Source organism: Euleptes europaea, chromosome 17, assembly GCF_029931775.1.
Source record: "Euleptes europaea isolate rEulEur1 chromosome 17, rEulEur1.hap1, whole genome shotgun sequence".
NCBI lineage: Eukaryota > Metazoa > Chordata > Lepidosauria > Squamata > Sphaerodactylidae > Euleptes > Euleptes europaea.
The window spans coordinates 50,736,553-50,759,492 of NC_079328.1; the positions used below are offsets into that span (position 1 = coordinate 50,736,553).

Below are 22,940 nucleotides of genomic sequence, written 5' to 3' on the forward strand. Positions count from 1 at the left end.
TTTCGGTCAGGTCTCCCAAGCACTAGTCGGGCGATCTTATGGCTCTCCCAAGCAGTACGTTCAGGCTGCGCTAGCCGCATGAGACAAAAGTCCAGCGCCATGAACACATGAAGCTGCCTTCTACTGAATCAGACCCCCCTTTGTCCATCAAAGTCAGCATTGTCTACTTAGACTGGCAGCGGCTCTCCAGGGTCTCGGCTAGAGGTCTTTCACATCACCTACTCACCTAGTCCCTTTATAGGGTTGCCAACCACCAGTAGTTTGAGAGAAAAAAACACCTATGCTATAATGAATTAGTATGAACAAATAGCACTGGGCTCATTGTATATGCAAATTACAAATTTATATAAACACAATTGAAACTAACTAATACAACGGTGTTATCTACCACCTATGTGACTACATAAAAGACATGACAATATTTACAAAAATTACTTTTCTATGTAAGCAAAAGAGCTTTGTTAAGTTCTTTCAAAGTTAATCAGCAAATAAGCAAAATGTTTCTCTTTGCCTACGCTAAATTTGCAAGGAACTGTTCATTGAGATTAAAATCTTCTCCAATGAACAGTTCCTTGCAAAATGAGCCCAGTGCTATTTGTTCATACTAACCACCAGGTAGTAGCAGGAGATCTCCTGCTATTTCAACTGATCTCCAGCCGATAGAGATCAGCTCACCTGGATAAAATGGCGGCTTTGGCCATTGGACTCTATGGCATTGAAGTCCCTCCCCTCCCCAAACCCTGCCCTCCTCAGGCTCCGCCCCAAAAACCTCCCGCCCTTAGCGAAGAGGGACCTGGCAACCCTATGACTGTCCCTGGGACCTTCTGCATGCCAAGCAGATGCTCTGCCACTGAGCCACGGCCCCTCCAATATGAGCGCATGCTCCAGGCTGATCCTGCGTTCAGCAGGGGGTTGGACTAGATGGCCTCTGAGGCCCCTCCCGCCTCTCCGAGCCCCAGCAACTCGACCCTCCTGCAGAGAAAAGCGCCCGAAGCGGAGCTGCCGCGCCCCCTGGCGTCCGCCGGCAGAACTGCGCCGCCTGCATCAGAGCCCTGCTCTGCCGCGTCGACTGAATCCTCCGACTAGGCATGCGCAGAGCCCAGGGCGCGTGAAGGCTGTTTCCGCATGCGCAAAGGAGCGTTCTCCGTCTCCGGGAAGAGCGCTTGTTTCCTTTCGGGTCCTCTTTCCGGCTTCCGGTCCGTCGGTGTTTCTGTCCCGGCCTGCTACAGCCTGGGGATGTCGCGGCGGGCCTTGAGGCGGCTACGGGGGGAGCTGCGCGGGCAGGCGCTGCCGGAGGCCGAGGAGGAGGAGGAAGAGCAGGGGCGGCTCCCGGCGGGGCCTGGGCGGGACGGAGCGGGCGCCAGGCGGAGGAAGCCCCGGCAAGAGGCGGCCGGGCGCGTCGCCAACCTCTTCGAGCTGGTGAGAGGCTCGGGAGGGCTCGGCCCGTCCCGCCACGACGTTGGGGTTTATTTATGTGGGTTTAACTTACGTGTTGCTTCCTCAGAAACGTGCTCGAGGCAGCTCGCGAAGCTAAACAATGCAATGAAATAATAAAAACAGTAGCGTGAGGATTATTACGAGAAGAAGCGAGGTGTAAAGCACCCATTCAGCAGCCTGAAATGATCTTCATGAAACAGGTCTGTGTCCAGGAGCAGACCATCAACACAACTAAAAAGGTGGAACCCATCCATTAAAAGCGTGGGTAAAAAAAGGTTTTTCTCTAGGGTCGCCAGCCTCCCGGTGGTGCCTGGACTAATTACTACTGACCAGTTCCCCAGAGAACACAGCTGCTTTGGGGAGTTGGCTCTATCACATTATACCCTGCTGAGGGTACCCCCCGGCTCCTCCCCCCAAACATCCATGAATTTCCCAACCCAGAGTTGGCTACCATATTTTAGCCTGACACATACAAGAAAGTAATGTGAGCTCTTGGTGAGCTTCAAGGGGGTGAGGTGCCATCACCCAAAAAGCCCTGTCTCTGGTTAGAACTCATCTCACCTCTTTAGGAAGGATACAGAGCAGCGCTTGACAATATGGAAGGAGGTGGTCCTTCAAGGGCTGGACTGGGAGGGGATGGCTGGGCAGAGAGAGGCTGTAGCTATTCTCACTTCCCATCCTCCATATCTGGTTCTGACCATTGGGTGTACTGCCTCTGCACCTAGAGGATGTGCCTCTAGTAGTTATGACTCACGTCTGTTTCTGGGCCTGAGTCTCCTCCTTCACACCTCTTCATCTCTGCACATTTGTCAAGGTCTTGTTTTGGACGCTAAGCCGACTGAGCCATGGTCACATCCTGTGGCTCCATAACTATTGGGTAATGAATCATTTCCTTTTATCAGTCCTGAACCTGCTGCCAGGCAGCTTTCTTAAGGCTGGGATGTGGTATTGTTTTATTGGGTTGAGGCTGATCATTCTTTTATGATAGGCTGGTATGCGTGTGGGTTGTATTGTGATGCTGCTATTGAAAAGTTTAACATGTGTCAGGTTTTTCTAAATTGCTTTGGTACCTTTTGCTGAAAAGTGGGGTATAACTGTTTTATTGTTACAAGTAAGAAGGGGAGGAGTTTTCTATTCTGGCTAAGTGAACATAAAAGATTTCCTGTACATAGTCAGACTTTTGGCCTATCTATTCCATTTTTGTCTGGCAGTGGCTCTCCAAGGTCCTGGGCAGGATCCCCGCCCCCCGCCATTGTTGCCTGAGTTCTCTTTATTAAGAGGTGCTGAGGATGGAACCTGGGACCTTCTTCATGAAAAACAGATGTTCTGAGCTATGAACCCATCCCTTCATAGGAGAAATAAATTTATGCATTTGCTTTATTTAAAAAAAATGGTGGGGGGAGCACGTGCAGTCACTGCCTATTGTTTCTGATAATGAAAAGGATACAGATCCTGCTTGGGATAACTGAATTATGATCTTCTTAAATTCTGCATAGATAACCAGTGATGATCCTGAGGCTGAGCCAGCATCCATTGAGGAAAGCGATGATTCTAGACTGCAAGAGGAGAGCCACACAGGGAACAAAGAAGAAGCTGAATGTGAATGTCTGGCAAATGACAGGGGGAAAGATGGAGAAGTGATGGATCAACTGGACAAGATGGCAAGTAACCTGCAGTCAGCTGGGGTGGTACACTGGATCAATGAAAGCCTGGAGAAAGCAGGAAATCCTTGCAGATCCCACCACCTGAGCAAGGGACGATCCCCAATGCAAAGTCCTACCAAATCTGATTTACAAGGGGATCAGATGCGCTGTGTGGGTGTATCCAATGCCCATATACATGCCGTACAATTGGACCACAGGTGTTACATTGATCCAGTCGCAAAGTAGCTGTACTGTGAGTGTGGGTTAGCAGGAACTTTCTGAATTTCCAAAGATACGATCATTTATTTTACGTAATCTGTCTTATCCTCAATTGGAAAGGGTTAAAGGTTTGGGTTAGAATTAAACGTTAAGCAGACTGGAATCTGTGTTCAAGATCTTCTTTCTAGTCACAGGTGAAAATCAAGAGATGCAGGTTGAATACAACATTTTTCCTAAAGTTGTAGTAAGTGAGATGTGGGAAATCTCCTAAAGTTAAAAGGTTGTTGGTTCTTGTGGGTTATCCGGGCTGTGCAACCGTGGTCTTGGTATTTTCTTTCCTGACATTTCGCCAGCAGCTGTGGCAGGCATCTTCAGAGGAGTAACACTGAAGGACAGTGTCTCAGTGAAAGACACTGTCCTTCAGTGTTACTCCTCTGAAGATGCCTGCCACAGCTGCTGGCGAAACGTCAGGAAAGAAAATACCAAGACCACGGTTACACAGCCCGGATAACCCACAAGAACCAATGAACTCTGACCGTGAAAGCCTTCGACAATATTGTAAAGGTTGTGTTTTTGGGTCACAATTTGGAATGGGGAATTTAACCCTTCATGCTGGTGCTCTGATAGAAACACAACTTTGGGGGCACCATGTAGTTATAAAGAAGAAAGAATCAAATGCTGGAATTTTAACTGAATGTGATTTTATTAATTTAGCTTGAGTGATTTTATTATTGGTTATAGTGTTGTATTTTGTTTGTACTATGTTGGAAGCTGCCCTAAACCCAGCTTTTCTGGGGGACGGCAGGGAAAACCCAGTTACAATATGGTACCTGTCTTCCCCACCCCTGGACTAATAGTAGCTCACTAGGAAAATGGTGGAATGACTGGGGGCATTAATGCTGTGGTTTTTTTAAGTGGGAAGCTCTGATTATGACTCTCCCATGTCTTATATAGTCAAACCTGAAGGCTTCATACCTTGTGGGTGTCTCTCCCCACCCCAAGAGTCAGAGTAAAATTAGAGTAGGATGAAATAACTTCTTAGGTCTCCAAGAGAGATGCTGTTCACGTGAAAGCCCTGAAAGATATTTTGTGGGGCTCAGTTGTGGTCTTTGTAGTGCCATGTCAAAACCTGGCATTGGTCTTAAGTGCCAAAGGAGAGGAAGGCGTAGAAGGAAGCACCTTCTTTAAAGAACCCTCCATGCTTTTCAGGGGGGAAAACAACAGTGGAAGGATACCATGTGCCCAGTTGTAGCCTTCCTTTGTTTGCATTGAACCAAATTATCTTTCCAAACTCAGTGCTCTGAAGGGTTGCTTCTGCCTTCCCCTGGTCTAGATCCTTTCTTTGCATTCGGGCTTTTAGCTGGAATCCTCAGGATGTGTCTTATCAGTGCTGTTTGCTTCCCCCCCCCCAAAAAAAGGCTGTATCGAGTAACAAATCACGAAAGAAGAAGAAGAAAAGAAAGAATAAGAAGAATGGAGCAGGCGAGGCTCCCGTAAGTTTGCCTTGGTTTGAAGTTCAGCATTAAGTGTAGATGTCCCTAAAGCGCCTGATGAGAAGGGGAAGGGGTGTCCAATCAAGGGGTTTAATGCAAAGGGTAAAGGCCAGGACAAATCCCGTTGGCTTGTACAAAGGGATCTCCATGGGATCTACAGCTCCAGTCCTGGGCGGAGGGGAGGAGTATGCAATTGAAGGCGCAAGGGAGGGTAGAGTGGTCAGGGGGAGGGCGGGTAGGCGGAGGCTGGGTCTCAGAGTCAGACTTGCTTTGCTGTCTTTCTGCTGTTTCTTTGAAGTGCCCTCTGGACAAAGACGATGATGCAGAAGATGTTGAGAGCATCCTGGTGAGGCTTGAGAGCTCCGCTGGGCCGTGGTGTCAGAGCCAAGGCAGGGTCATCACGGACAGTCGGCCGCTGCTTTATGTAGAGCGCAGGTAAGAGGCGGAGAGTTCCAGCTTTTGCATATTGGAGGGCGAGCTGCCCCGGCCTGGTTCCTTGGAGTGGAGAGGGTGGGGCCGGTGGGTTGGATTTCTTGCGCTCTTTGTCCTGAAGAGGGCAGCACTGGCATCGTCTGTGTGATAACCTTCACTGAAAGGGGCTTCGTGACCCTTGACCAGTCTGCCCTTTCAGAGGTGAGCAGTGATATTTGCAGTTGGCGGCCCTCTCCGAGGGAGTGAGGGGAAGGCGGAGGGCCAGGGCAGGTCCCTTGAGCAGGGGCTTGAGAAAACGGCAAAATGGAGCTTGGCAAACAGGTGAACTTGCATGTTGATTCTTTCCCCCAGGAACTTGAATCCAGAAACTGAGCTGAAGAGATATTTTGGAGCCCGAGCAGTTCTAGGCGATCAGAGGTGAGGCCAGGCAGTCAATGCGTGAAGCAGATGTTTAGGTCTTGGGGGAAACTTTCAGTCGTGTTCTAAAAATGCACGTTTCAGGTGCTGTTAGCATTTAGGCTTAGACTCTGTGAAAGCCTCAAGTGGAGTTATGGGGTGAGAGGCTATTGAGAGAAAGCTTAGAAGCTGCCAAGGTCCAAGGGTGCTTTCCTAGAGGTAGGGCTGGTTTGTGGCTCACTGTGCTAATCTAGCAGATCTTCTGAGCCCATCTTGGAAGCACCAGAGCCCTCCTGGGTCATTTGGATGCAGATGAAACAAGGAGACAAAGGTGGCTTTGAGCCAGAGCTGGACCGTTGTTCCCAGAATTTGCCAAGGAGGGTGGGGTGCCAAAGGGAGGAGCTCCCAGCTCCAAGAAGGGAGGAGGCCAGGTACACATGGGAGCTGTGTGGTCTTGGGCTGGCGGGAGCGAAGGTGCAGGCGCTGATAGGTCAGTAACAGGCTACTGCCTGCAGCTCACCTCTTCTGTTCCCATCCTCTACATCCCCCTCCCTAGGAGCAATTGCAAAGGGGGCTTTGCCAAGATTGTTTATGAGTTAAAGAACAGAGGTTCTGCCTTTCCTCATACTTCGTTTCTGGAGGAAGAAGCCCGCGCACCTTCCGTCCTTTTTGGTGCTTTTTTCTCATTCTCTCGGGTGGTGCAACAGTGGAAGAGCCTCATATTGTTTTCTCTGTGGGTGGGATTGTAAGAGCTGAAAGGAGTTCACTCTGCAGATGAATCTGAATTTTGGGTGTGGGGGGCGGAACCAAGTATCTCTGTCCAGAGAAACCTGCCGTTCATTCTCCAAGCTCCAGCGATGCTGACTTTTGTTTCTTCCCCAGACCAAGGCAGAGGCAGCGGTCGCATCTCCGAAGCACGTGGCTGATGGTGCCCAAGAGCACTTGGCCGCGCCACAGCAAAACAGGTGGGCAGCTCTCCCGTTGAGCAGGAGCAAGAACACAGTTGGTCTTGTCCATCTGCAGGGCAGCCTGTGTGCAGCCGATGCACGGGAGCAATGCTGTTGCATGTCAGCTACCAGAACCCCTCCCACCAAATTTCTACTTATGCAACAGGGGCAAGAACTCTTGCCTGGCAACCTCACATAGCTTTAATGGCAAGAGATTTCTATTTCCCTGGTTGTGTGCACTTGTTTGCCTGGGCATATGCTTGGGAGAATCCTGGCTTTATTCAGAACTAAAAGAAAGACAATCCCTGTTTTAGTGGGATAGCACAGATGTGGTTTGTAAGCAGAGCTAACCCAGTATTTTTGGACAAGTTCTCCTAGTTAGAGTTATATGCGTACTGCATCAAGAACTCAACATTTGCGCTAGGAGTTATGCAATGCAAAGGAAGTGTGCTTATCCTCTTCCCCTGGTCCAGTTCTACGTTCCAAGGTTCAGGTTTCTGAAAAATTGGAATCTCTTGGTGAGGCTAGAAATAGAAGAGCCAGGAAAGGCCAGGGGAGGTGTGGAGGAGGGAATCAGGGCCTTGCCCCAGGTTGGGGCTGACCTGGACAGCACAACCCACATTGCCTTTACTACCTGGGATGCTGTTTTGTCTTCAGGCTGTGAATTCTGAGCTCAGACTAAATTGTGTGCGTTTTGTCATCAAGGAATTGGTGTGCCGGGCAGGCAGGAAGTGTTCTTCTGTGCCCTTAACAGCCCCTCCCCCTCCAGGTCTCTCCATGCAGCTGCTCGAGTCCAAGCGGGGGGTGCAGCACTTTGCCTTTGAGCACCACCGAGAGTACCGGCAAGTGCAGTTCAAGTTCTTGGATGCGGTGGAGTCCATGGATCCCAACAACCTTGTGGTAGGTGCTCAGCTGGGCGAGGCGCTGGTGCAGCATCTGAGACCTTCCAGTGGCAAACCTCCATGGCCACAGACGATGCAAACATGGCCACGGACGGTGCATCCTTCCTACTCCCCAGGCTTGACATGCGGGCTTTGTCTTGGGAAGTCATCTTGCAGGAGAAAGGGGCCCTGCTAGATTTTAGCCTGACCTGCTAGAGCGTTTCTCAGCCCTGGTGCAAACTGCAGACGTGGCAGCAACAGGCAAAGACTTATTTCCAAAACAGTAGTTGGGCAGCATCTCTTTGGCGGCACCAACCAAAATTCTGCAAAATAACGAGTGTGCTTTTTACCCATCTCAGTCCCACAGAATTTTTCACAAGGCTTTGAGGTTCAGTACAAAGGGGAGGGGAATAGGGATTTCAATGCCCTGAGGTTAACCCTAATGAAAAGGTACAGCACACCTGCTGTGTTTGGGACAGTGCTTCTCTGGGCCCTTTTGCCTCGGACAAGCCCATCCCCACCCCCCATGGGAAACGGTCTTTTGTCAAAGGCCCTTTATCCTGCTACCATCACAACATCCTGAGGGAAGGAGATCTGTAGGTTGGGTGTGCTTGCTTCCTCCTCTCCCTTTCTCGGTACCCAAAAATAAGTTTGGGATGGAACACTGTTGAGAATCTGAGCTGCCCCTCCTCATTTTGGGGGGTGGAAAGCAGCTTGCTTTGTTGTTCTGTGGGGCAGAATCCTGATGAGGTGCAGAAGCTGCATGTGCGCTCTCTCTCTCTCTCTCTCTCTCTCTCTCTCTCTCTCTCTCGCACACACACACACGGCGCTTGTCCTGCCTGGGGCTTATTGTCTGGGAGGAGCCTCCCTAACTGGACAAAATGCTCCTGCGGGGGGCAGTTTTCCCGATTGGGGGGGGAGGGAGAGTGATACATAACCCTTCAGGAGCACGATTTGGGCAGGCCATTGTGCTATTTATAAACATTTAACTGCTTTGGAGAGAGATGCCTGATTTCTCTTGGTACTTAGAGGAGGCGCTGCCTGGAGGCTTTCATGAGGCATGTCGAAGCAAGTTAAACAAGGCAACAACTTGGCTGGGCGGTACAAAGAAGGCAAAGAGCAAAATGGTTCCATGGCCTAATATTAGCGTAATTGGGAGACGGACAGGCTGAGAGCCCAGCCCTCCCCCATCTACCCTTCCTGAGAAGGCACGTTTGATTCTTCAAAACTTCGGTGCTGGTGCACAGAGAGGGCTTTATCCAGGGGAGAATCCTCCACCAGCTTCCCAAAACAGCTCCTGTGTTGCCCTCCTTGTCCTCTATGACTGAGAGGAAAGGCAACATCTGTGTGTTGAGACCTTGGTGCCAGCAGCTGGCAGGGATTGGCTGGCCACTCAAAGGTGGTTCTCAGAGCATCAGCACTGGCATTGGAGGGGGGGTGAGTCTTCAGCTGCCCCCACCTGCCTGTCTGCCTTGAATTTCTCTCTCTACCTTGGACAAAGTCCCCTTCATCAGAAATACACACAGGCAGCACTGGTGAAGGGAACCAGATGGCACCTCAGATTCTACCTGGGGGGCTGGAGGATAGCAGCAAACTCCCAGCCATGCCGTGGAGTGCGTCTGTGGGGGTTCTCCACCATCTTCATCAGACCCCACATCCTCCTGACCTGGAAGGCTTCCTTCCGTGTCCCTGTCTCGGGCTGTCTGGAGAGCCCCTCGCTGACCTTCCCCCGTTCTCTCTGTCTGCCGGCAGCTTCTGCTCCAGGCAAACCCTTACCACGTGGACTCACTGCTGCAGCTCAGCGATGTGTGTCGGATGCAGGAAGACCAGGAGATGGCCAGAGACCTCGTGGGTAAGAAGCAGAGGGCAGCCGGGGGAGACTGCCTAGCAGGGCTGGGGGGGGTGCTTGCTTGGGCCATCCCTAGAAGGAGGCCTCTCCTCCCAGGGGTGGGTACTAGTGACAGATGGATGTGTGCCTTCAAAGGAGGGGTGCGGGTGCCAGAGCTTGGGTGGGAGGGGAAGCTCATGGATTCATGCCTGCGAGATTGGCCAGAGCCCTGCTTTGCAATTGGTCACTTTATTTAGAAAAATATTATGCTGTCTGTTGAGGAACCTGTTAGAGGGGGCTTACAATTTTTTTAAAAAGCATTAAAATACCCTGGTGTGGTCCCTTCCTACTCTATGATTCTATACTGATTAAAATCCAGCATTAAAAACCCAGCCCTGCATAAAAACACAGACCATAAAAACAGACCACTGACTGCTTAAAATAAGTTTCTGGACTAAAATGGTATTTTAAAAAGCCTGGGCAAACAGAAATGTCTTGGCCTGGCACCTAAAAGAGAGCAACGTAGGCACCAGGCCAGCTTCAAGGGGAAGGGCATTCTATAAGCAAGGGACCACCACAGAAAATGCCCTGTCTCTCGCTGCTACCTGCCTCACCTCTGAAGTTGGGGGCACAGATGAGGCAGATGAGGCAGAGCTTAACGGGTGGGCTGGACAATATGGGAGGCAGTGGTCCTTCAAGTACCCTGGCCCCAAGCCATTTGAGGGGGGAGTTTTGCAGGCCTTAACTCAGGTGTGGCCCAGTACAGCCAATCACAGCTGTCTAAGCCAGCACCAGTCTCAGGACATTGTTGCTTGTTGAGCACCTGAGATTCCTGCCCCCCTCCCTGCACTTTGGGTTCTGTCTCCAGGGTAGTGGGAAGGGAGCTGCTACCCCACACTGGCATTTATTGGCAGCCTATCACAAAATCACACAAAATTGGAAGAGACCACAAGGGCCATCCAGTCCAACCCCCTACCATGCAGGATCCCACAATCAAAGCGCTCCCGACAGATGGCCATCCAAACTCTGCTTAAAGACCTCCAAAGACGGGACACAACGGGTGATCTTTGGGACATGACGGATGAGTTTCCCAATGGCCAATTCTACCTGGATCCTGTCTGAAAAAGAAAGAACAAAGCTTTGTTTTTGTTTTTCAGTTCTGCAAGCTTTAAGAAGAACAAGTATTTTTAAAAAGAGTTAACACCAATGTAGGTTTTTTACATAGGCTGACATGGCAACCGCTCAGGGTGCTAGAAAGAGACGGTGGAGCTGCGAAGAGCCACCTTGGCTCAGCACAGTAGCAGCGACTTCCAGTGCTTCTTGTTTTGTGTTTTCCTGCATCTTATAATATTTTTTGGGAATGTGCATCTCTGATTTTAACCTTTTGTATTGCCTCACATTCCTTGGGGCAGAACATGGTTTATTAGTCATGTCAATTAAAGAACTACCAAAATCTGAGCGCCCGTGGTCCCATGCCCTATTCTTCTGCCTCTTTCCCAGAAAGGGCTCTCCACACTCTGGAGTGCGCCTCCCACCCCTTGTTCAGCCTCACCAGTGGGACTTGCAGGCTTGACTACCGGAGGCCAGAGAACAGGTAGGAGGTCACAGTTGAGGCTGGCTGGCTGTATACCAGCTGGGGCTCCTGCATTGTGGGGGGTGGGAGCAGGACCAGTGAGCCCCCCCCCCATGTTCTGTGTTCCTAACTGCTCAGGCAATTGTGGTTCATCATTGGGCCTCAACTGAACGCTCTTCCTCTCCCAGTCCAGACTGACTGTGAGCATGATCTGAATGAGTCTCTCCCCGCACCCCAAATCTCAACTGGCAACTGGAGTCGGGGTTTCCCTGGTTTGGATGAGCAATGTGCTTCCCTCCTGAGAGAGTCTGTGTTGTGTATAAGAGACACCAACTGACCTTTCCTACTGGTATCTCTTGCAGAGCTTTCTATCTGGCCCTCTTCAAACACATGATTTTCCTGGAGAAGAGAGGGTGTCCTCGCACTGCTCTGGAGTTCTGCAAGCTCATCCTCAGGTGATTTCTGTGGGTCTCTCTTAGGCTTGCTGTGGTCGGAAGGGCATGAGAGTGGGGGAAGGGCTAGCCAGCAAATCCCCCCTCCCCCCACCATCTGTCCTTCGGCCAAAGGCTGTGTGCTTTGCAACTCTCCACTCCCGGGTCCAAATTGTGAAGGGTCATTTCGTTGCCATGGAATGTACCTTTTTAGGGGTTGCTGGCCCCAGCCAGAGAAGCAGCAGGTGGGCACAGGAGGCAGAGCAGTCTCCGGGCCTCAGTTTTATAACAGACCTGTTTCTCTCTCCCTCCACCCACCTCCCCAGCCTGGACCCAGAAAATGACCCGTTGTGCATGCTGCTGATAATTGATTTACTGTCTCTGCGAGCGAAGGAGTATGCCTTTCTGACACGTGTCTTCCAGGACTGGGAGGTGAGCTGCCTGAGGGGGGCCTGGGGGCACAAACGACTGAAGGTGGTAGGAGGGGGGCAGTTTGGTCTGCTGAACTTGCAGAAGGTTGAGGCGGGTCTCACTCCTTGGGAGAGATGTCTCTTGCAGCCGGTGCTGCGTGCCTTTGGCAGATGGAGCTTGAGGGGTTAATACCAGGGCTGGTTGGTTCCTTCGCTCTTGTGAAGGGACTGAGAGGGACTCCATCAGGAATGGTGGGCCAGTGCCTTGGGGTGTCTTTGTCTTCCCCCTGCATTCCCAGCTCTTTGGGTTGCAGAGAGGTGCTTGATATTGTGTTGGATGTTGTGGATCTTTGGGGAGAGGACCTCCACCCCCCTGTACCACCCATGCTCATCTCAGTGGGGAACTGGCCCCTCTGATATTCAAGGGGATTCATGATACCCTCCAGAGCGGTGTGAAGGGGACACCTGCAAAGGAGAAGAGGGAGATTGCTGCAAAGCCAGAGGAATACCTGGCACACAGACAAGCATGGCTGAGCCCCCCACACCCCATGGGCTGAGGGCTGCATCTGCCCTCCTACTCTTCTGGGGCTGACAGTTCCACACCTGAGACCTCCAGCATCCCCCGACTCTGCATATTGATAGGAGGCAGAGGGTGGGGGCAGCTCTTGACCTTGCTGAGAGCTGTAGAACTGCTTTGTAACTCCCTCCATCCCGCCCACCTTTACTGCCATCTTCTAGAGGGGGGAAGGGAACTCTCTCCCCCTCCCCAGTGAGTAGTTCTCACCTGTACTCCAAACCGGTTTGCCTCCTCCTGCCCCAGTTCTTTGTCATCAAAGTGTGCCAGCTGGTGTACCTTTTGTTCAGTCAAACATTTTTGCTGTTTTTCCAGGGTTTTGCAAGGAGATGGCCAGGGAGGGGAGCAGCTCCCCTCGCTGGCCACAGGAAGGTCTTCCCGTGGCCTTCTTTTGATCGGCGCTCCACCTGCCTGCTTTCAAAGTCAGGAGCGCCAAGGACTGGCTTTTTAGGAGCCAGGCAGGCTGACGGTGGCTTTTCTTCCTCAGAGGCAGCGGAACCTCTCTCAGCTGCCCAACTTTGCCTTCTCAGTCCCTCTGGCTTACTTCTTCCTGAGCCAGCAGGAAGAGGTCTTGGAAGCAGAGTCAAGCCAAGCTCACGAGAAAGCCTCCAGTCTCATACGGCAGGCGCTGATCATGTTCCCCAGTGGTGAGTCGGAAGCGGTGGGGGTGGGGCCCACATAGGTGCTTGGCTGGACCCAGGATGGTGTGCTGGAGACCCGGGTGCGCCCGGGCCAGCAGGGAGGCCTTTTGGGGCCTCCCTCAGCTGAGAGCTTGACGTGGGCCTGGGTGCAGGGTCCCTCACAAAGCCTGAATGAAACCAGAGGAGTGCTCTGGCCACATTCCGGAGGGCCTTGGGCCATCACGGAGAGGCTGAACTTCCTCGTCCCTAGCAGAGGTCAGCAATGGAAGAAGGCGCTTAGAATCATAGAGTTGGAAGGGACCACCAGGGTCATCTAGTCCAACCCCCTGCACAATGCAGGAAATTCACAACTACCCCCACCTCCAGTGACCGCCTACTCCATGCCCAGAAGATGGCCAAGGTGCCCTCCCTCTCATGGTCTGCCTAAGGTCATAGAATCAGCATTGTTGACAGATGGCCATCGAGCCTCTGCTTAAAAACTTCCAGGGAAGTAGCCAGGCCTCCCTCAGGATTCCCCCCAGTGGTGAGACTGCCCTCAGCTGGGGCGGTTTTGGGTGCTGGGGGTGCAGGAGAGCCACCTGGGGCTCCAGTTACTAGTGGTCGCTCGCAATTTGATGAGAGCGGCCTTTGCTCAGTGAAGAAGCAGGGGAAGAGGGTGTCACATGAATTCACGCCTCTTGTGGAGAAAGGCTCTGTGGGGTGGTGCCTCCCCCCCTTGCCCTTGTGTATGAATAAAGCCCTGTTTCTTCCTCCTGCGTGGCTGGTTCAGGACTACAGCGGCATGAAACCACAGGAGAGGGTGTCTGCTTTCATCCCCATTTCTCATGACCTGCTCCGTATGTTTCTGGCCTCGCCTGCCCTCCAGGGCGCTCTCTGGCTTTGGATGGCTATTGCACATGAGGGGTCCCTCCTCTTTGGCACCCTGCTGCTCCTCTCGCCCTGGGAGGGAGGGAGACCATCTTTTCCTTACCCCACCCCCTGGCCCCCGAGGGACTCTGTTTGCCGAACAACTGTTAGCTTTGTTAGGCAAGAATATTTGATGTGCTGAAGAAAGGGGGGAGTCCAGTTTGTGCATGCCCGTGATAGGGAGCATCCTTTCACAGTTTCTGGGCATGGCAGCTTAAAATAAACACTGGGGGGCAGGGGGGGTTGTGTTTTCCTTGCTTTTTTTGTCAGTGGGGCCAGGAACTGCAGGAACTGTGTAATGAGGTCCTATTCCTGGCCAACTCGTTTTGTTCAGCATCTGGTTTCAGGGAAGGTCTTGAGGGTTCCACCCTCACGGCCTCTTCACTAGCCCTGTTGGAGGCCTGGCTGTCCAGGAAGGGGGCTCCTTGGCTCTGGACGGGTTAGTAGGGAAGGGGTGAATCAGATGCAAGGACTCACAAGGAGACCCAGCAGACACTGGGGAAATGAGGCTAAGACCTTTGAGGGAAAAACCCACCGAGAAGCTAGCAGGGACCGAAACTCTTCCAGCGCTGTTTCACAAGCGTTCCTGAGTTGGCACAATGTGGTCATGACCCGCTTTCTGAGCCCCCGGGAGCTGCAGCTCCTCGGGGGGACTTTTCCCTGACTCCTCATCCTTCTTGTAGTTCTGATGCCTTTGCTGGATCACTGCAGCGTGCAACCGGACGCGATGGTGGCTTCCCACGTGTTCTTCGGACCAAATGCCCAGTTAAGGTACGGCATGGCCAGGGGTGTGCTTTGCACTTCTGAGGGCATTTACGTTGAGCAAGAGGCACTCAGGAGCTCAGCAGCTGGGTCTCGTTTCGGAGTCTTAGCATCACTGGGGAGGGTGGAGGAAGGCAGGAGCTTCAGGGGCTATATGGAGAGAGCTGGGAGTGCAGAGTATTTCTACGGCCCCCCTGGATAGGAGATAGTGCCAGGAGGTGAGCTGAACCAAGACAGGTGTGTGCTTTAGGTGACAGAGACAGGGAAACCCTGCAGGCCCAGCCATGTTAGTAGCCCCTTGCAGCACAAACCAACTGGAGTCTTGGGACACCTGAAGGGCTGCAGGCAAAAGATGTTGCTGCCTCCCTTTTGTCCCCTGAACGAGGGCCCCTGTGTCTCTGCTGGGGCAGAAGCTTGCTGAGCTCTAAGGAGCTGCTAGACTCCTTTCCGATACAATGTCTAGTACCCTTGGCAGCCTTGGGGGAAGTCCCGTGTTCTTCCTGGCTGGTGGCTTTCGTGTTGGGGGGTGGGGTGCGGTGGAGGGTTGATTTGCCCAGCTGTACCTGGGAGAGCTGTGCCGGCAGGGGCTGGTTGGCCTCCGTGAGGGCCATCTGCAGCCAAGGTCTGCTGTGCCCCTGGCTGCCCAGGTCAGAATTTTCCCCTGGGACTTTGCCTCCTCCAGTCCCCTCGTTGCCGTTGACGGTCTGTCCACTCCTGCAGCTCACCTCCTGCCCTGAACCAGCTGGTCGCCCTCTACCTGGGGCGGACTCACTTCCTATGGAAGGACCCGGCCGTCATGGCCTGGCTGGAATCGAATGTGCACGAAGTGTTGCGGATGGTGGACGCCAACAACCCAGCTTTGGAAGAGGCCGAGCAGAAGTGAGTCTGACGGGGTCCTTCGGGATGGGGCTGCTGTGGCCGGCCGGCTTCCCCGCTCTCGCTCCGAGGGCTCCCTGCCACCTTCTGCTTGGCCGTTTACTCCATGAGCATCCTGCCCCCTTGTGTTGCGAGGAGACAGAGCCACGGGGCCGCTTGCCCTGGAGGATCTGTTTGCCACTTGCTCCACTGGGGTGGAGACAAGAAAAAGATTTTTAGTCCGGGTCTCTCTCAAGTTAGCCAGGCTTGCTGTCCGCAAGAACACAGCACAGCTGGTTCCAGCAGTCTGCGAACAGCCCTGGAGGCTCAGGCAAGGTTTGAGGGAAGGCCTTTGGGAAAGAGAGCTGGGCAAGAGACACTGGGGGAAGGGTCTTGTATGTTCCACCCTTCTCTTGCTGGAGCTGTCAGCTGATGCTTCCTTTCACGTTGGGTCCACAGGCGGAAGGTGCGGTACCAGAGTGCTCCCAGGAGCATCTACCGCCACGTGATCCTCTCGGAGATCAGGGAAGCCACTGCAGCACTGCCTCTGGTGAGGGGTCTGAATGGGTAACTGGGTGGGGGGAGGTATTGTTGGCACATGCGCCAGACTCTCCCAGGCCTCTCCCTACCCCTCCTGGTCTTGCTTCTGCTCCCCCTTCAGGCCTAAGGTGGGCTTGCCCTGTGTCCCATTCCGGGCAGTCCTGTCTCAAGCAGGGGCTTTGCCCAGCCCTGTTGCCAGAGATCTTATCACAAGGCTGGAGAGGACCGGCAAGCGGGAGCCAGGGGGAAATGGCTGTGGCTTCCTCCCACAACTCTGACCTGGACATTCTTTGATTCCCTCTCTTAAGGAAGTGACTTCTCAGCCTATCATGGGGTTTGATCCGCTGCCACCGCTAGACTCCATTGTGTCGTACACACGGCCAGAAAGGTAGCCCTTCTCGCTCTGCTTCCTGTCTATTCTGTGCCTCAATCTTGTGTATGTAGCAGAGAGAGAGAGAGGTGGTTTGGATGTTGACTCGGCTTCCCGAGGCTAGACACGTCCAGGCCTGCCTCTCTTTGACTTGAGTAAGGAGTGGCAACTGCTGAGAGTAGCCCTCTGAACGTTGTCCCTCCTGCAGAGTGAGTTCTTTGGCAGAGTGGGGGCGCATCTGAGGCAGGGGGTGTCCTGCCACCTTTTCCTGGGAAGGCTAGAGGTCCACCTTGCTGCTTCTGTCTTCCCCCTTTGCAGGGCCAGTCGTCCATCCAACGAAAGCACTTTGTCGCTCTTCTTTCGCTCACTGCTACCGAATTTCAACCTACAGGTGTGTGGTGCGGGGTAGCCGCCAGCCTGGGCACAAAGTCCACTTTGCCATCTTCTGGGGGGGAAGGATATGCAGCCACGCAGCAGCTGGGACCGGGTGCAGGGAGTCCTCCGGGTCCTCTTGACTCCCAAATGTCCAGCAGGCTGTGCTAAGAGAAGAGGATGGCTTCCGTAGGACAGAGCTGGGCATCTGGTGGCCTGCAGGGCACATTTTAGCTTGGGTGCCATCAAAATATTTTGGCCAGACTCAGCTGTGAGGAGGAGCTGCCTTCAGACTGTCGCACACACGGCCGCTGTTGGTGCCTCTTGAAGGGGCGGCGGCTCTGGGGGAGCACTCTAGTTTCCTCAGCATCTCTCAGACCCCTGGAGCCCTCAGTCTGGGCTCCCCAAGGAATTGCAGAGCATCAAGCCCCTTGAGAAGGCAGGGCATGGCCACCCCGTTGTCACACACAGGAAGGTAAAGGAAACTCTTGGTCTTCTGGACCCCAATTGTCAGTGGACACAACCAGGCCAACTGACTGGCTGTGCCTTGGGGCTGGCATTGGAAGGGGCTGGTGTCCACACAGGCGGAAGCGGGGCTCCAGTTCAGCAGTGGGCTGAGAACCAGGCAGCAGCTCAGTGGGTTATGGGCCCAGAGTCGTGGATCGCTGTCTCTGGCAGAGCCTCCAACTGCCCTGACAAGGTTCATGTTGAGCTTCTAGCCCACTGGGAACTGGGAGGGCTGGTGGCCAGTTGGGAGAGGAGGGAGTGGGGCTTCTGCACTGGCCATCTTGCCAGCAGCATGCCATTCTGTAGGCAGCTGCCAGCCGCCCTGCCCTCCTCCTGGGCACAGATGTCTCACGGTGTGTTGCCTTTCAGGGAGAAGTTGGAGCTGCTGGAGCGGAGGAGCCGGGTGCAGGGCAGGATCTGAACCAGGGGGTGAACAGACTGATGGCAGCCATGCGTGACATGCTGGCCAACATCCAGTTCCAGGAGCCGCTGCGTGATGACAATCCTGAGGGGGACGGAGGAGAGTGGGACTGACCCCAAGCCCCAGCCCCCTCTAGCCCCTCCCCCTGTAATCTCCCTTGTTAAGTAATAAACAGTCCAAAGCAGGAGCTAGAGAGGGGTCTCTGTTCCTCTTGCGTGTGGGCACCCATGCATGCACTGTGTCCTCTGGCTCAGTGGTGGAACAAATGCTTTGCGTGCAGAGGTCCCCCGTCACTTGCCAGCATCTTGGGCCAAGAGGGAGCAGCTGCCAGGCACAGGTGGTATTGAGCTAAGTGGACCATCGGGAATAAGGGCCCAGCTCCTCGTGGCAGAGCCCAGCCCCTGTTCCTCATGCAGGACATTCTGGGTGCCAGCAGAAACCTGGGGGTGGTGGTGGGAGTGTGCCTGTGCATTTCCTGGTGTCCCTTAGTCCTGCTCTGTGTCTCAGGAGAGGCTTTCAGAAGAAACTTTGCCTTTAGATCAATAGCCTGTCCTGTCCCAACAATTTGTGCAATGGTGCTAATTATGGTTAATGAGGCAGAGGGGTGTAGCAGTTAGAGAGTGTTGGCCTGGGTGCTGCTGATCTTTCTTGGGCCATGAAGCTTGTTGGGTGACCATGGTCCAGTCTCTTTCTCTCAGTGTAACCTACTTCGCAGGGTAGTTGTGAAGATAAAATGGTGAAGGAAGAGCCTTTGGAGGACAGGTGGAATGGAACTACACTGGGCGAAGCTGGGGGTTGCTTTTGCAAGTCTTGAAATTCCCTGTAATGCAAGCTCTGTTGTGTGCGTGGGCAGAGCAAGGAGTGGAGGAGGCCAGCTAAATTCTAGGTCAGTACCTTGCTGGAACTGAGAGGGTGGCCGTTGCTTCTCAGCCTGTGGGCTTGTTCTTGGCCTTCCTCTGCTAAGTATCCCAGACAGCACCCGGGGGACCATCTGCTAGTGCAACTCTGAGCAGCAGCTCTGTGCTGAATTTTACGGCTGAGAGAGGAGAGCTCCCTGCGCGGGAAGAGCTGCTGTGTTGGAAGGCTGGCCCGGCCTCCGAAGCAGTTCAGATCTTTATCCTGGAGCCTTGGAGCCCAACTGCCCTGGGGCCATCGGGCTCTCCCAGGGCCAGGCGGGTGACTTACATATGCTACAGTCGTTCCAAAGCCAAAATTATCCTTTCTGAGAAAATGTTGGTCTTTGACAAGGAAGGTCAAACAGGAGCAGAACAGCACAGGGCTTCTGCCGCCCCCCCCCCCCCGAATTGTACTATACCAGACTATGAGAGCTGTTACATTTCTGGGCCTGAGGGGAGGAAATTGTGGCAGTTGTCAAGGTAGCGTCTAGTGCCTTAACTTAATCAACGAGGAGGTTATCATGTTACTCAGGTTTAATTTTAAAATCAATAAGTTTTGGAAACTTTTAGTTTCAGAAATTTGCCTCTCTCAAGTTTGTGTAGAATTTCAGTTTTGGTTTCTCCTGTGTTGGGCCGCTATGAGAATCACAAACCAAGGACCCAATTTAATTAGTGTCGTGTTTAATGGGGAGGGGAGAAGAAGGGTGGAATAAGGCTGCCTTTTTCTTGCTTCTGGAGACCCAGGCAGCTAGTTGTTGGTGTCGTGATAAACTAACTCACTGTCTTTGAAGCTGTTAGAAAGGGTAGTCAGGAGCTGAAGGACAGGTGGGGTTAAATGCACATCCTGGACAGTCTTGTGAAGGCAGAGTTGCCGAGGGGGAGAGCCCCCGGCCCTGATCATTCGTGCCCAAGAAGACACTTCATGGAGAATTAGAAAATGGGAATAGGATCTCAAGGGGTGGGTGCAGTGTAAGGAAGAGGGGAAGAGACCAGCTTGAAGTAATAATAAGGCAGCTCAAGCTGGTGCTGGGAACAGCCGCTGAGTACGTTGCTGCACCTGAAGTTGGATCCAGAGCGGCTTCTGAGCCATCCCCTTTCCCGCTTGTTCAGCTTCAAGCTGAAAGCCTACTCAGAAGCACTCCTGACGATGTGGCAACTAGCCACGCCCTTGCGCTCAGCATGCTTGGCTCCTGGGAGCTGGCCCCCCAGCCTCTGAGACTGGAAGGTGGAACGGAGGTCTCCCGAGCTGAGTCAACTGCAGCGGGAAGGCAGGAAGGGCTTCTGACCGCCTCTCCTGGCACTGAGGCCGAAGCAGCACGCCTGTCTTCTGGTTACACTTTGAAGTAGGGCCTGTTGCAGCTCAGTTCTCAAAAGCCTCATTGATAAGGCTAGAAATATTTTTGCAACAGGCTGGCCTAGAGGCAATCCAGCAACTTCCAAAGAGATGTTTGTTCCACAGCTCCTGTTCTTGTTTACCTCCCTCCAGCACGAAGGCTGGCGCTTGCTTTAATGTGAGCACTGCTCCTGACATTTTCTAGGCTGCAGCAATTCTTGGATTAATGGATGGCGTGCATTTTGATTGGCCAAAATGGTGCCTTTCCATTGAGCTGGCACCACATTGGAAAAGGACCTTATAGGGATGTCCTTGTAAAGGTCTATGCTGCAGGTGCTGCATTGGAAGAAAGATTCTCTCACAGGGGAGGGAGGGCCTCTTCCAGAGGGGCCCCTGTGTTGTCTACCAACAAAGCATTTATTTTCTTCAAATATTGTTCTCATATGTGAACTTGTGCATATTTAATTTATTAAAACTCATGATTCTATTGACTCTGGTTTTGTTAATCAGGCAATAGCTCTGAAATTCCTGCAAGGCCCAGAGAGGGGGGTGTTTTGTGCTCCCCCCCCCCACCCGCAGTGCCCACCTGCCCTTGATAGAGGAGGAAGCTGCTCCGTTGACCTCTGGGTTGGAGTCCAGTCGCACCAGCAAGATTCTTGGGGCATTTAGCTGTTGAGAGTCAAAGCGTTAAGCCTGACAGAAGGAGCTTTGACTCTCAAAAGCTCCTACCCTAAGATCCTTGTTGATCTCTGAGGTGCAGCTGGACCCGAATCCAGCTGTTGTGCTGCAGACCGACACGGCTGTCCTCTGAAACTGCTGTCCTGGGATAATGGATGGCTGTAGTGATCTGTGTGCCGAAGATGCTCTGCTGTGTCGGTTGCTTCCAGACCCCTTGGTTACGAGGCACCTAGTCAAGTTGGTAAGAAAACTCTGAGATCTCCGTCTCTACTCCTGTCTGACAAAGGGAGCTTCGGCTCTCAAAAGCCTATGCCCAGAAACTCTTATTGGTCTCTAAGGGGCTTCTGGACTTGAATCAAACTGTTCCAATGGAGACCAGCCTGGCTGCCCTCTGCAACTATAGTCCATTGGGGAAGGGCCGTTACTCAATGGGAGAGCGTCCGCTTTGCCTGCAGAAGGTTCCAGGTTCAATCCCCAGCGTCTCCAGTCGAAATGACTCGGGTAGGAGGTGATGTGAAAGACCTCAGCCTGAGGTCCTGGAGAGCTGCTGCCAGTCTGAGTAGAAAATACTGACCTCGAGGTCAAAGGGTCTGATTTGGTATAATGCAGTTCCGTGTGTGTTCACGTGTGTGCTTTGGGGAAGGGGCTGTGGCTCAGTGGTAGAGCCTCTGCTTGGCATGCAGAAGGTCCCAGGTTCAATCCCCAGCATCTCCAGCTAAAGGGACTAGGTAAGTAGCTGATGTGAATAGACCTCTACCTGAGACCCTAGAGAGCTGCTGCCGGTCTGAGTAGACAATACTGACTTTGATGGACCAAGGGGGGGTCTGATTCAGTATGAGGCAGCTTCATGTGTTCATGTGATGGTTCCGTGACATCTGTGCTGTGATGGCTGGGAAAAGCTGAGGGGTCGTTACTACGAGGGTAAGTTTCATTGCTGAGCAAATTATGCCAAATCATCCAGCAGCCGCCTGAATGCTTATTTCGCTTTGGTGGACAGGGTGAGGCCCGGTGGGCGCTGGCACAGGGTTTAGCAAGCCTCTGCTCTGCTGCTGTGGCAGACATCAAAGAGCACCCCTTGGTCTCGGGGGGTGGGGGTGGCTGCAGTGTCCACACAGCTTCCCCCTCTTCGTTTTGCCCAGAGTTGGCTGACCCAGGCCTTGTGGCCCCCGCTCAACAGTCTGCCGGGGCCTGTGGGCTGTTGCTCTCCCAACACCTCTGACCAGCTGCCTGGAGGCTCTCTCTGTGAACTCGTGGGGCAGGCGGAGCCTGTAGAGGCCTTGGGGCCCCTCTTAAATGGCAGCTTTGAGTCCTGTCTCCAAACATGAGGCTCGCCGGGCCAAGTCATGACTGTGGGCGAGAAATGGAATGAGTTCAAGCGCTCCTGCTTTATGAAAGAAATCGTATTGTGCCCTGCATTAAAGCTGCCACTGGCATCGGGAGGGACCTGGCTGTTCACATGAGTGCTAAAGATAGATCCGGATTATTGCTGGCTCATATCTTTTCAAAAATGGGCTCCAGAGGTGCTCCATCCCAGCATGCTTTGATGCAGCACAAGAGCTTTGGCACCAGACGTGGGCTGAGCAGTGATCTTCAGTCCGCCTCACATCGCCGGGAGGTCTCCCCAGGCCCCCTGCCCACAGCATCTTGAACAACCTGCACAAAAGACGGTGCAACACAAAACTCTCCTCGTGCGAGTGGCTGGTGCCATGCGCATTGTGATTAAGGGCCCACGCATAAGAAGCCCTGCTGGCCGGCAGTGGACGGGGGCTCCCTGCAAGCTGGTCTTGAGCACAACTTGGCTGCTCAGCAACTGTGTGGACAACAAACCCACAGCTACGGGGGCTGGGACCAAGACGAGATCATCGGGGCACCCTTGTACGTAAATTTCATATCTTATGTTTGCAGTTACCTGTGATTAGGAGGTTTCTCTCAGCATACACACCGAGACATGATTGGCTCTCTGTGTTTGTTTTTTCTTGGTGTCTTCCCTTCACCCATAAATCTAACACAATTTATTTATTTAGAGCTGGAAGGGGACCACCAGGGTCATCTAGTCGAACCCTCTGCCACTGCAGGAACTGCAACTATAATATCCCTGGCAAGTAGGTATCCAGTCGCTAGTTTAAAATCTCCAATGGCAGAGAATCTACCACTTCATGAGGGAGACTGTTCCCATGCTGAACACCTCTAGCTGTCAGGAAGTTCTTCCAATGTAGATGAAACTGCCTTTGCTATAGTTTATACCCATTAGTCTGACTTTAGTCCATTAAGGTGTTCAAGAATCTTCTTGATGGAAATGTACTATTAAGTTTTGAACATGATTCCCTCAACCCCACAATGTGAGTGTTCAAGAGGTCCCATGAAGTTTCTGTGGCGAGAAGATATCCCTTCTCAT

General features: G+C 52.9%; 1 protein-coding gene across 1 annotated transcript; it reads left to right on the forward strand.

Annotated features, from left to right (window-relative positions):
* Positions 1–1,170: 1,170 nt before the first annotated feature.
* On the forward strand, positions 1,171–17,751 carry TCF25 (transcription factor 25). The gene is made up of 18 exons (XM_056862549.1): positions 1,171–1,419; positions 2,934–3,098; positions 4,718–4,792; positions 5,091–5,227; positions 5,576–5,641; positions 6,503–6,585; positions 7,337–7,467; positions 9,201–9,300; positions 10,777–10,870; positions 11,212–11,304; positions 11,607–11,712; positions 12,752–12,911; positions 14,495–14,582; positions 15,294–15,452; positions 15,888–15,978; positions 16,277–16,356; positions 16,657–16,729; positions 17,587–17,751. The coding sequence occupies exons 1-18, from the start codon at positions 1,237–1,239 to the stop codon at positions 17,749–17,751; spliced, it is 2,049 nt and encodes a 682-aa protein (XP_056718527.1). The 5' UTR covers positions 1,171–1,236.
* The last annotated feature ends 5,189 nt before the right edge of the window (positions 17,752–22,940 follow it).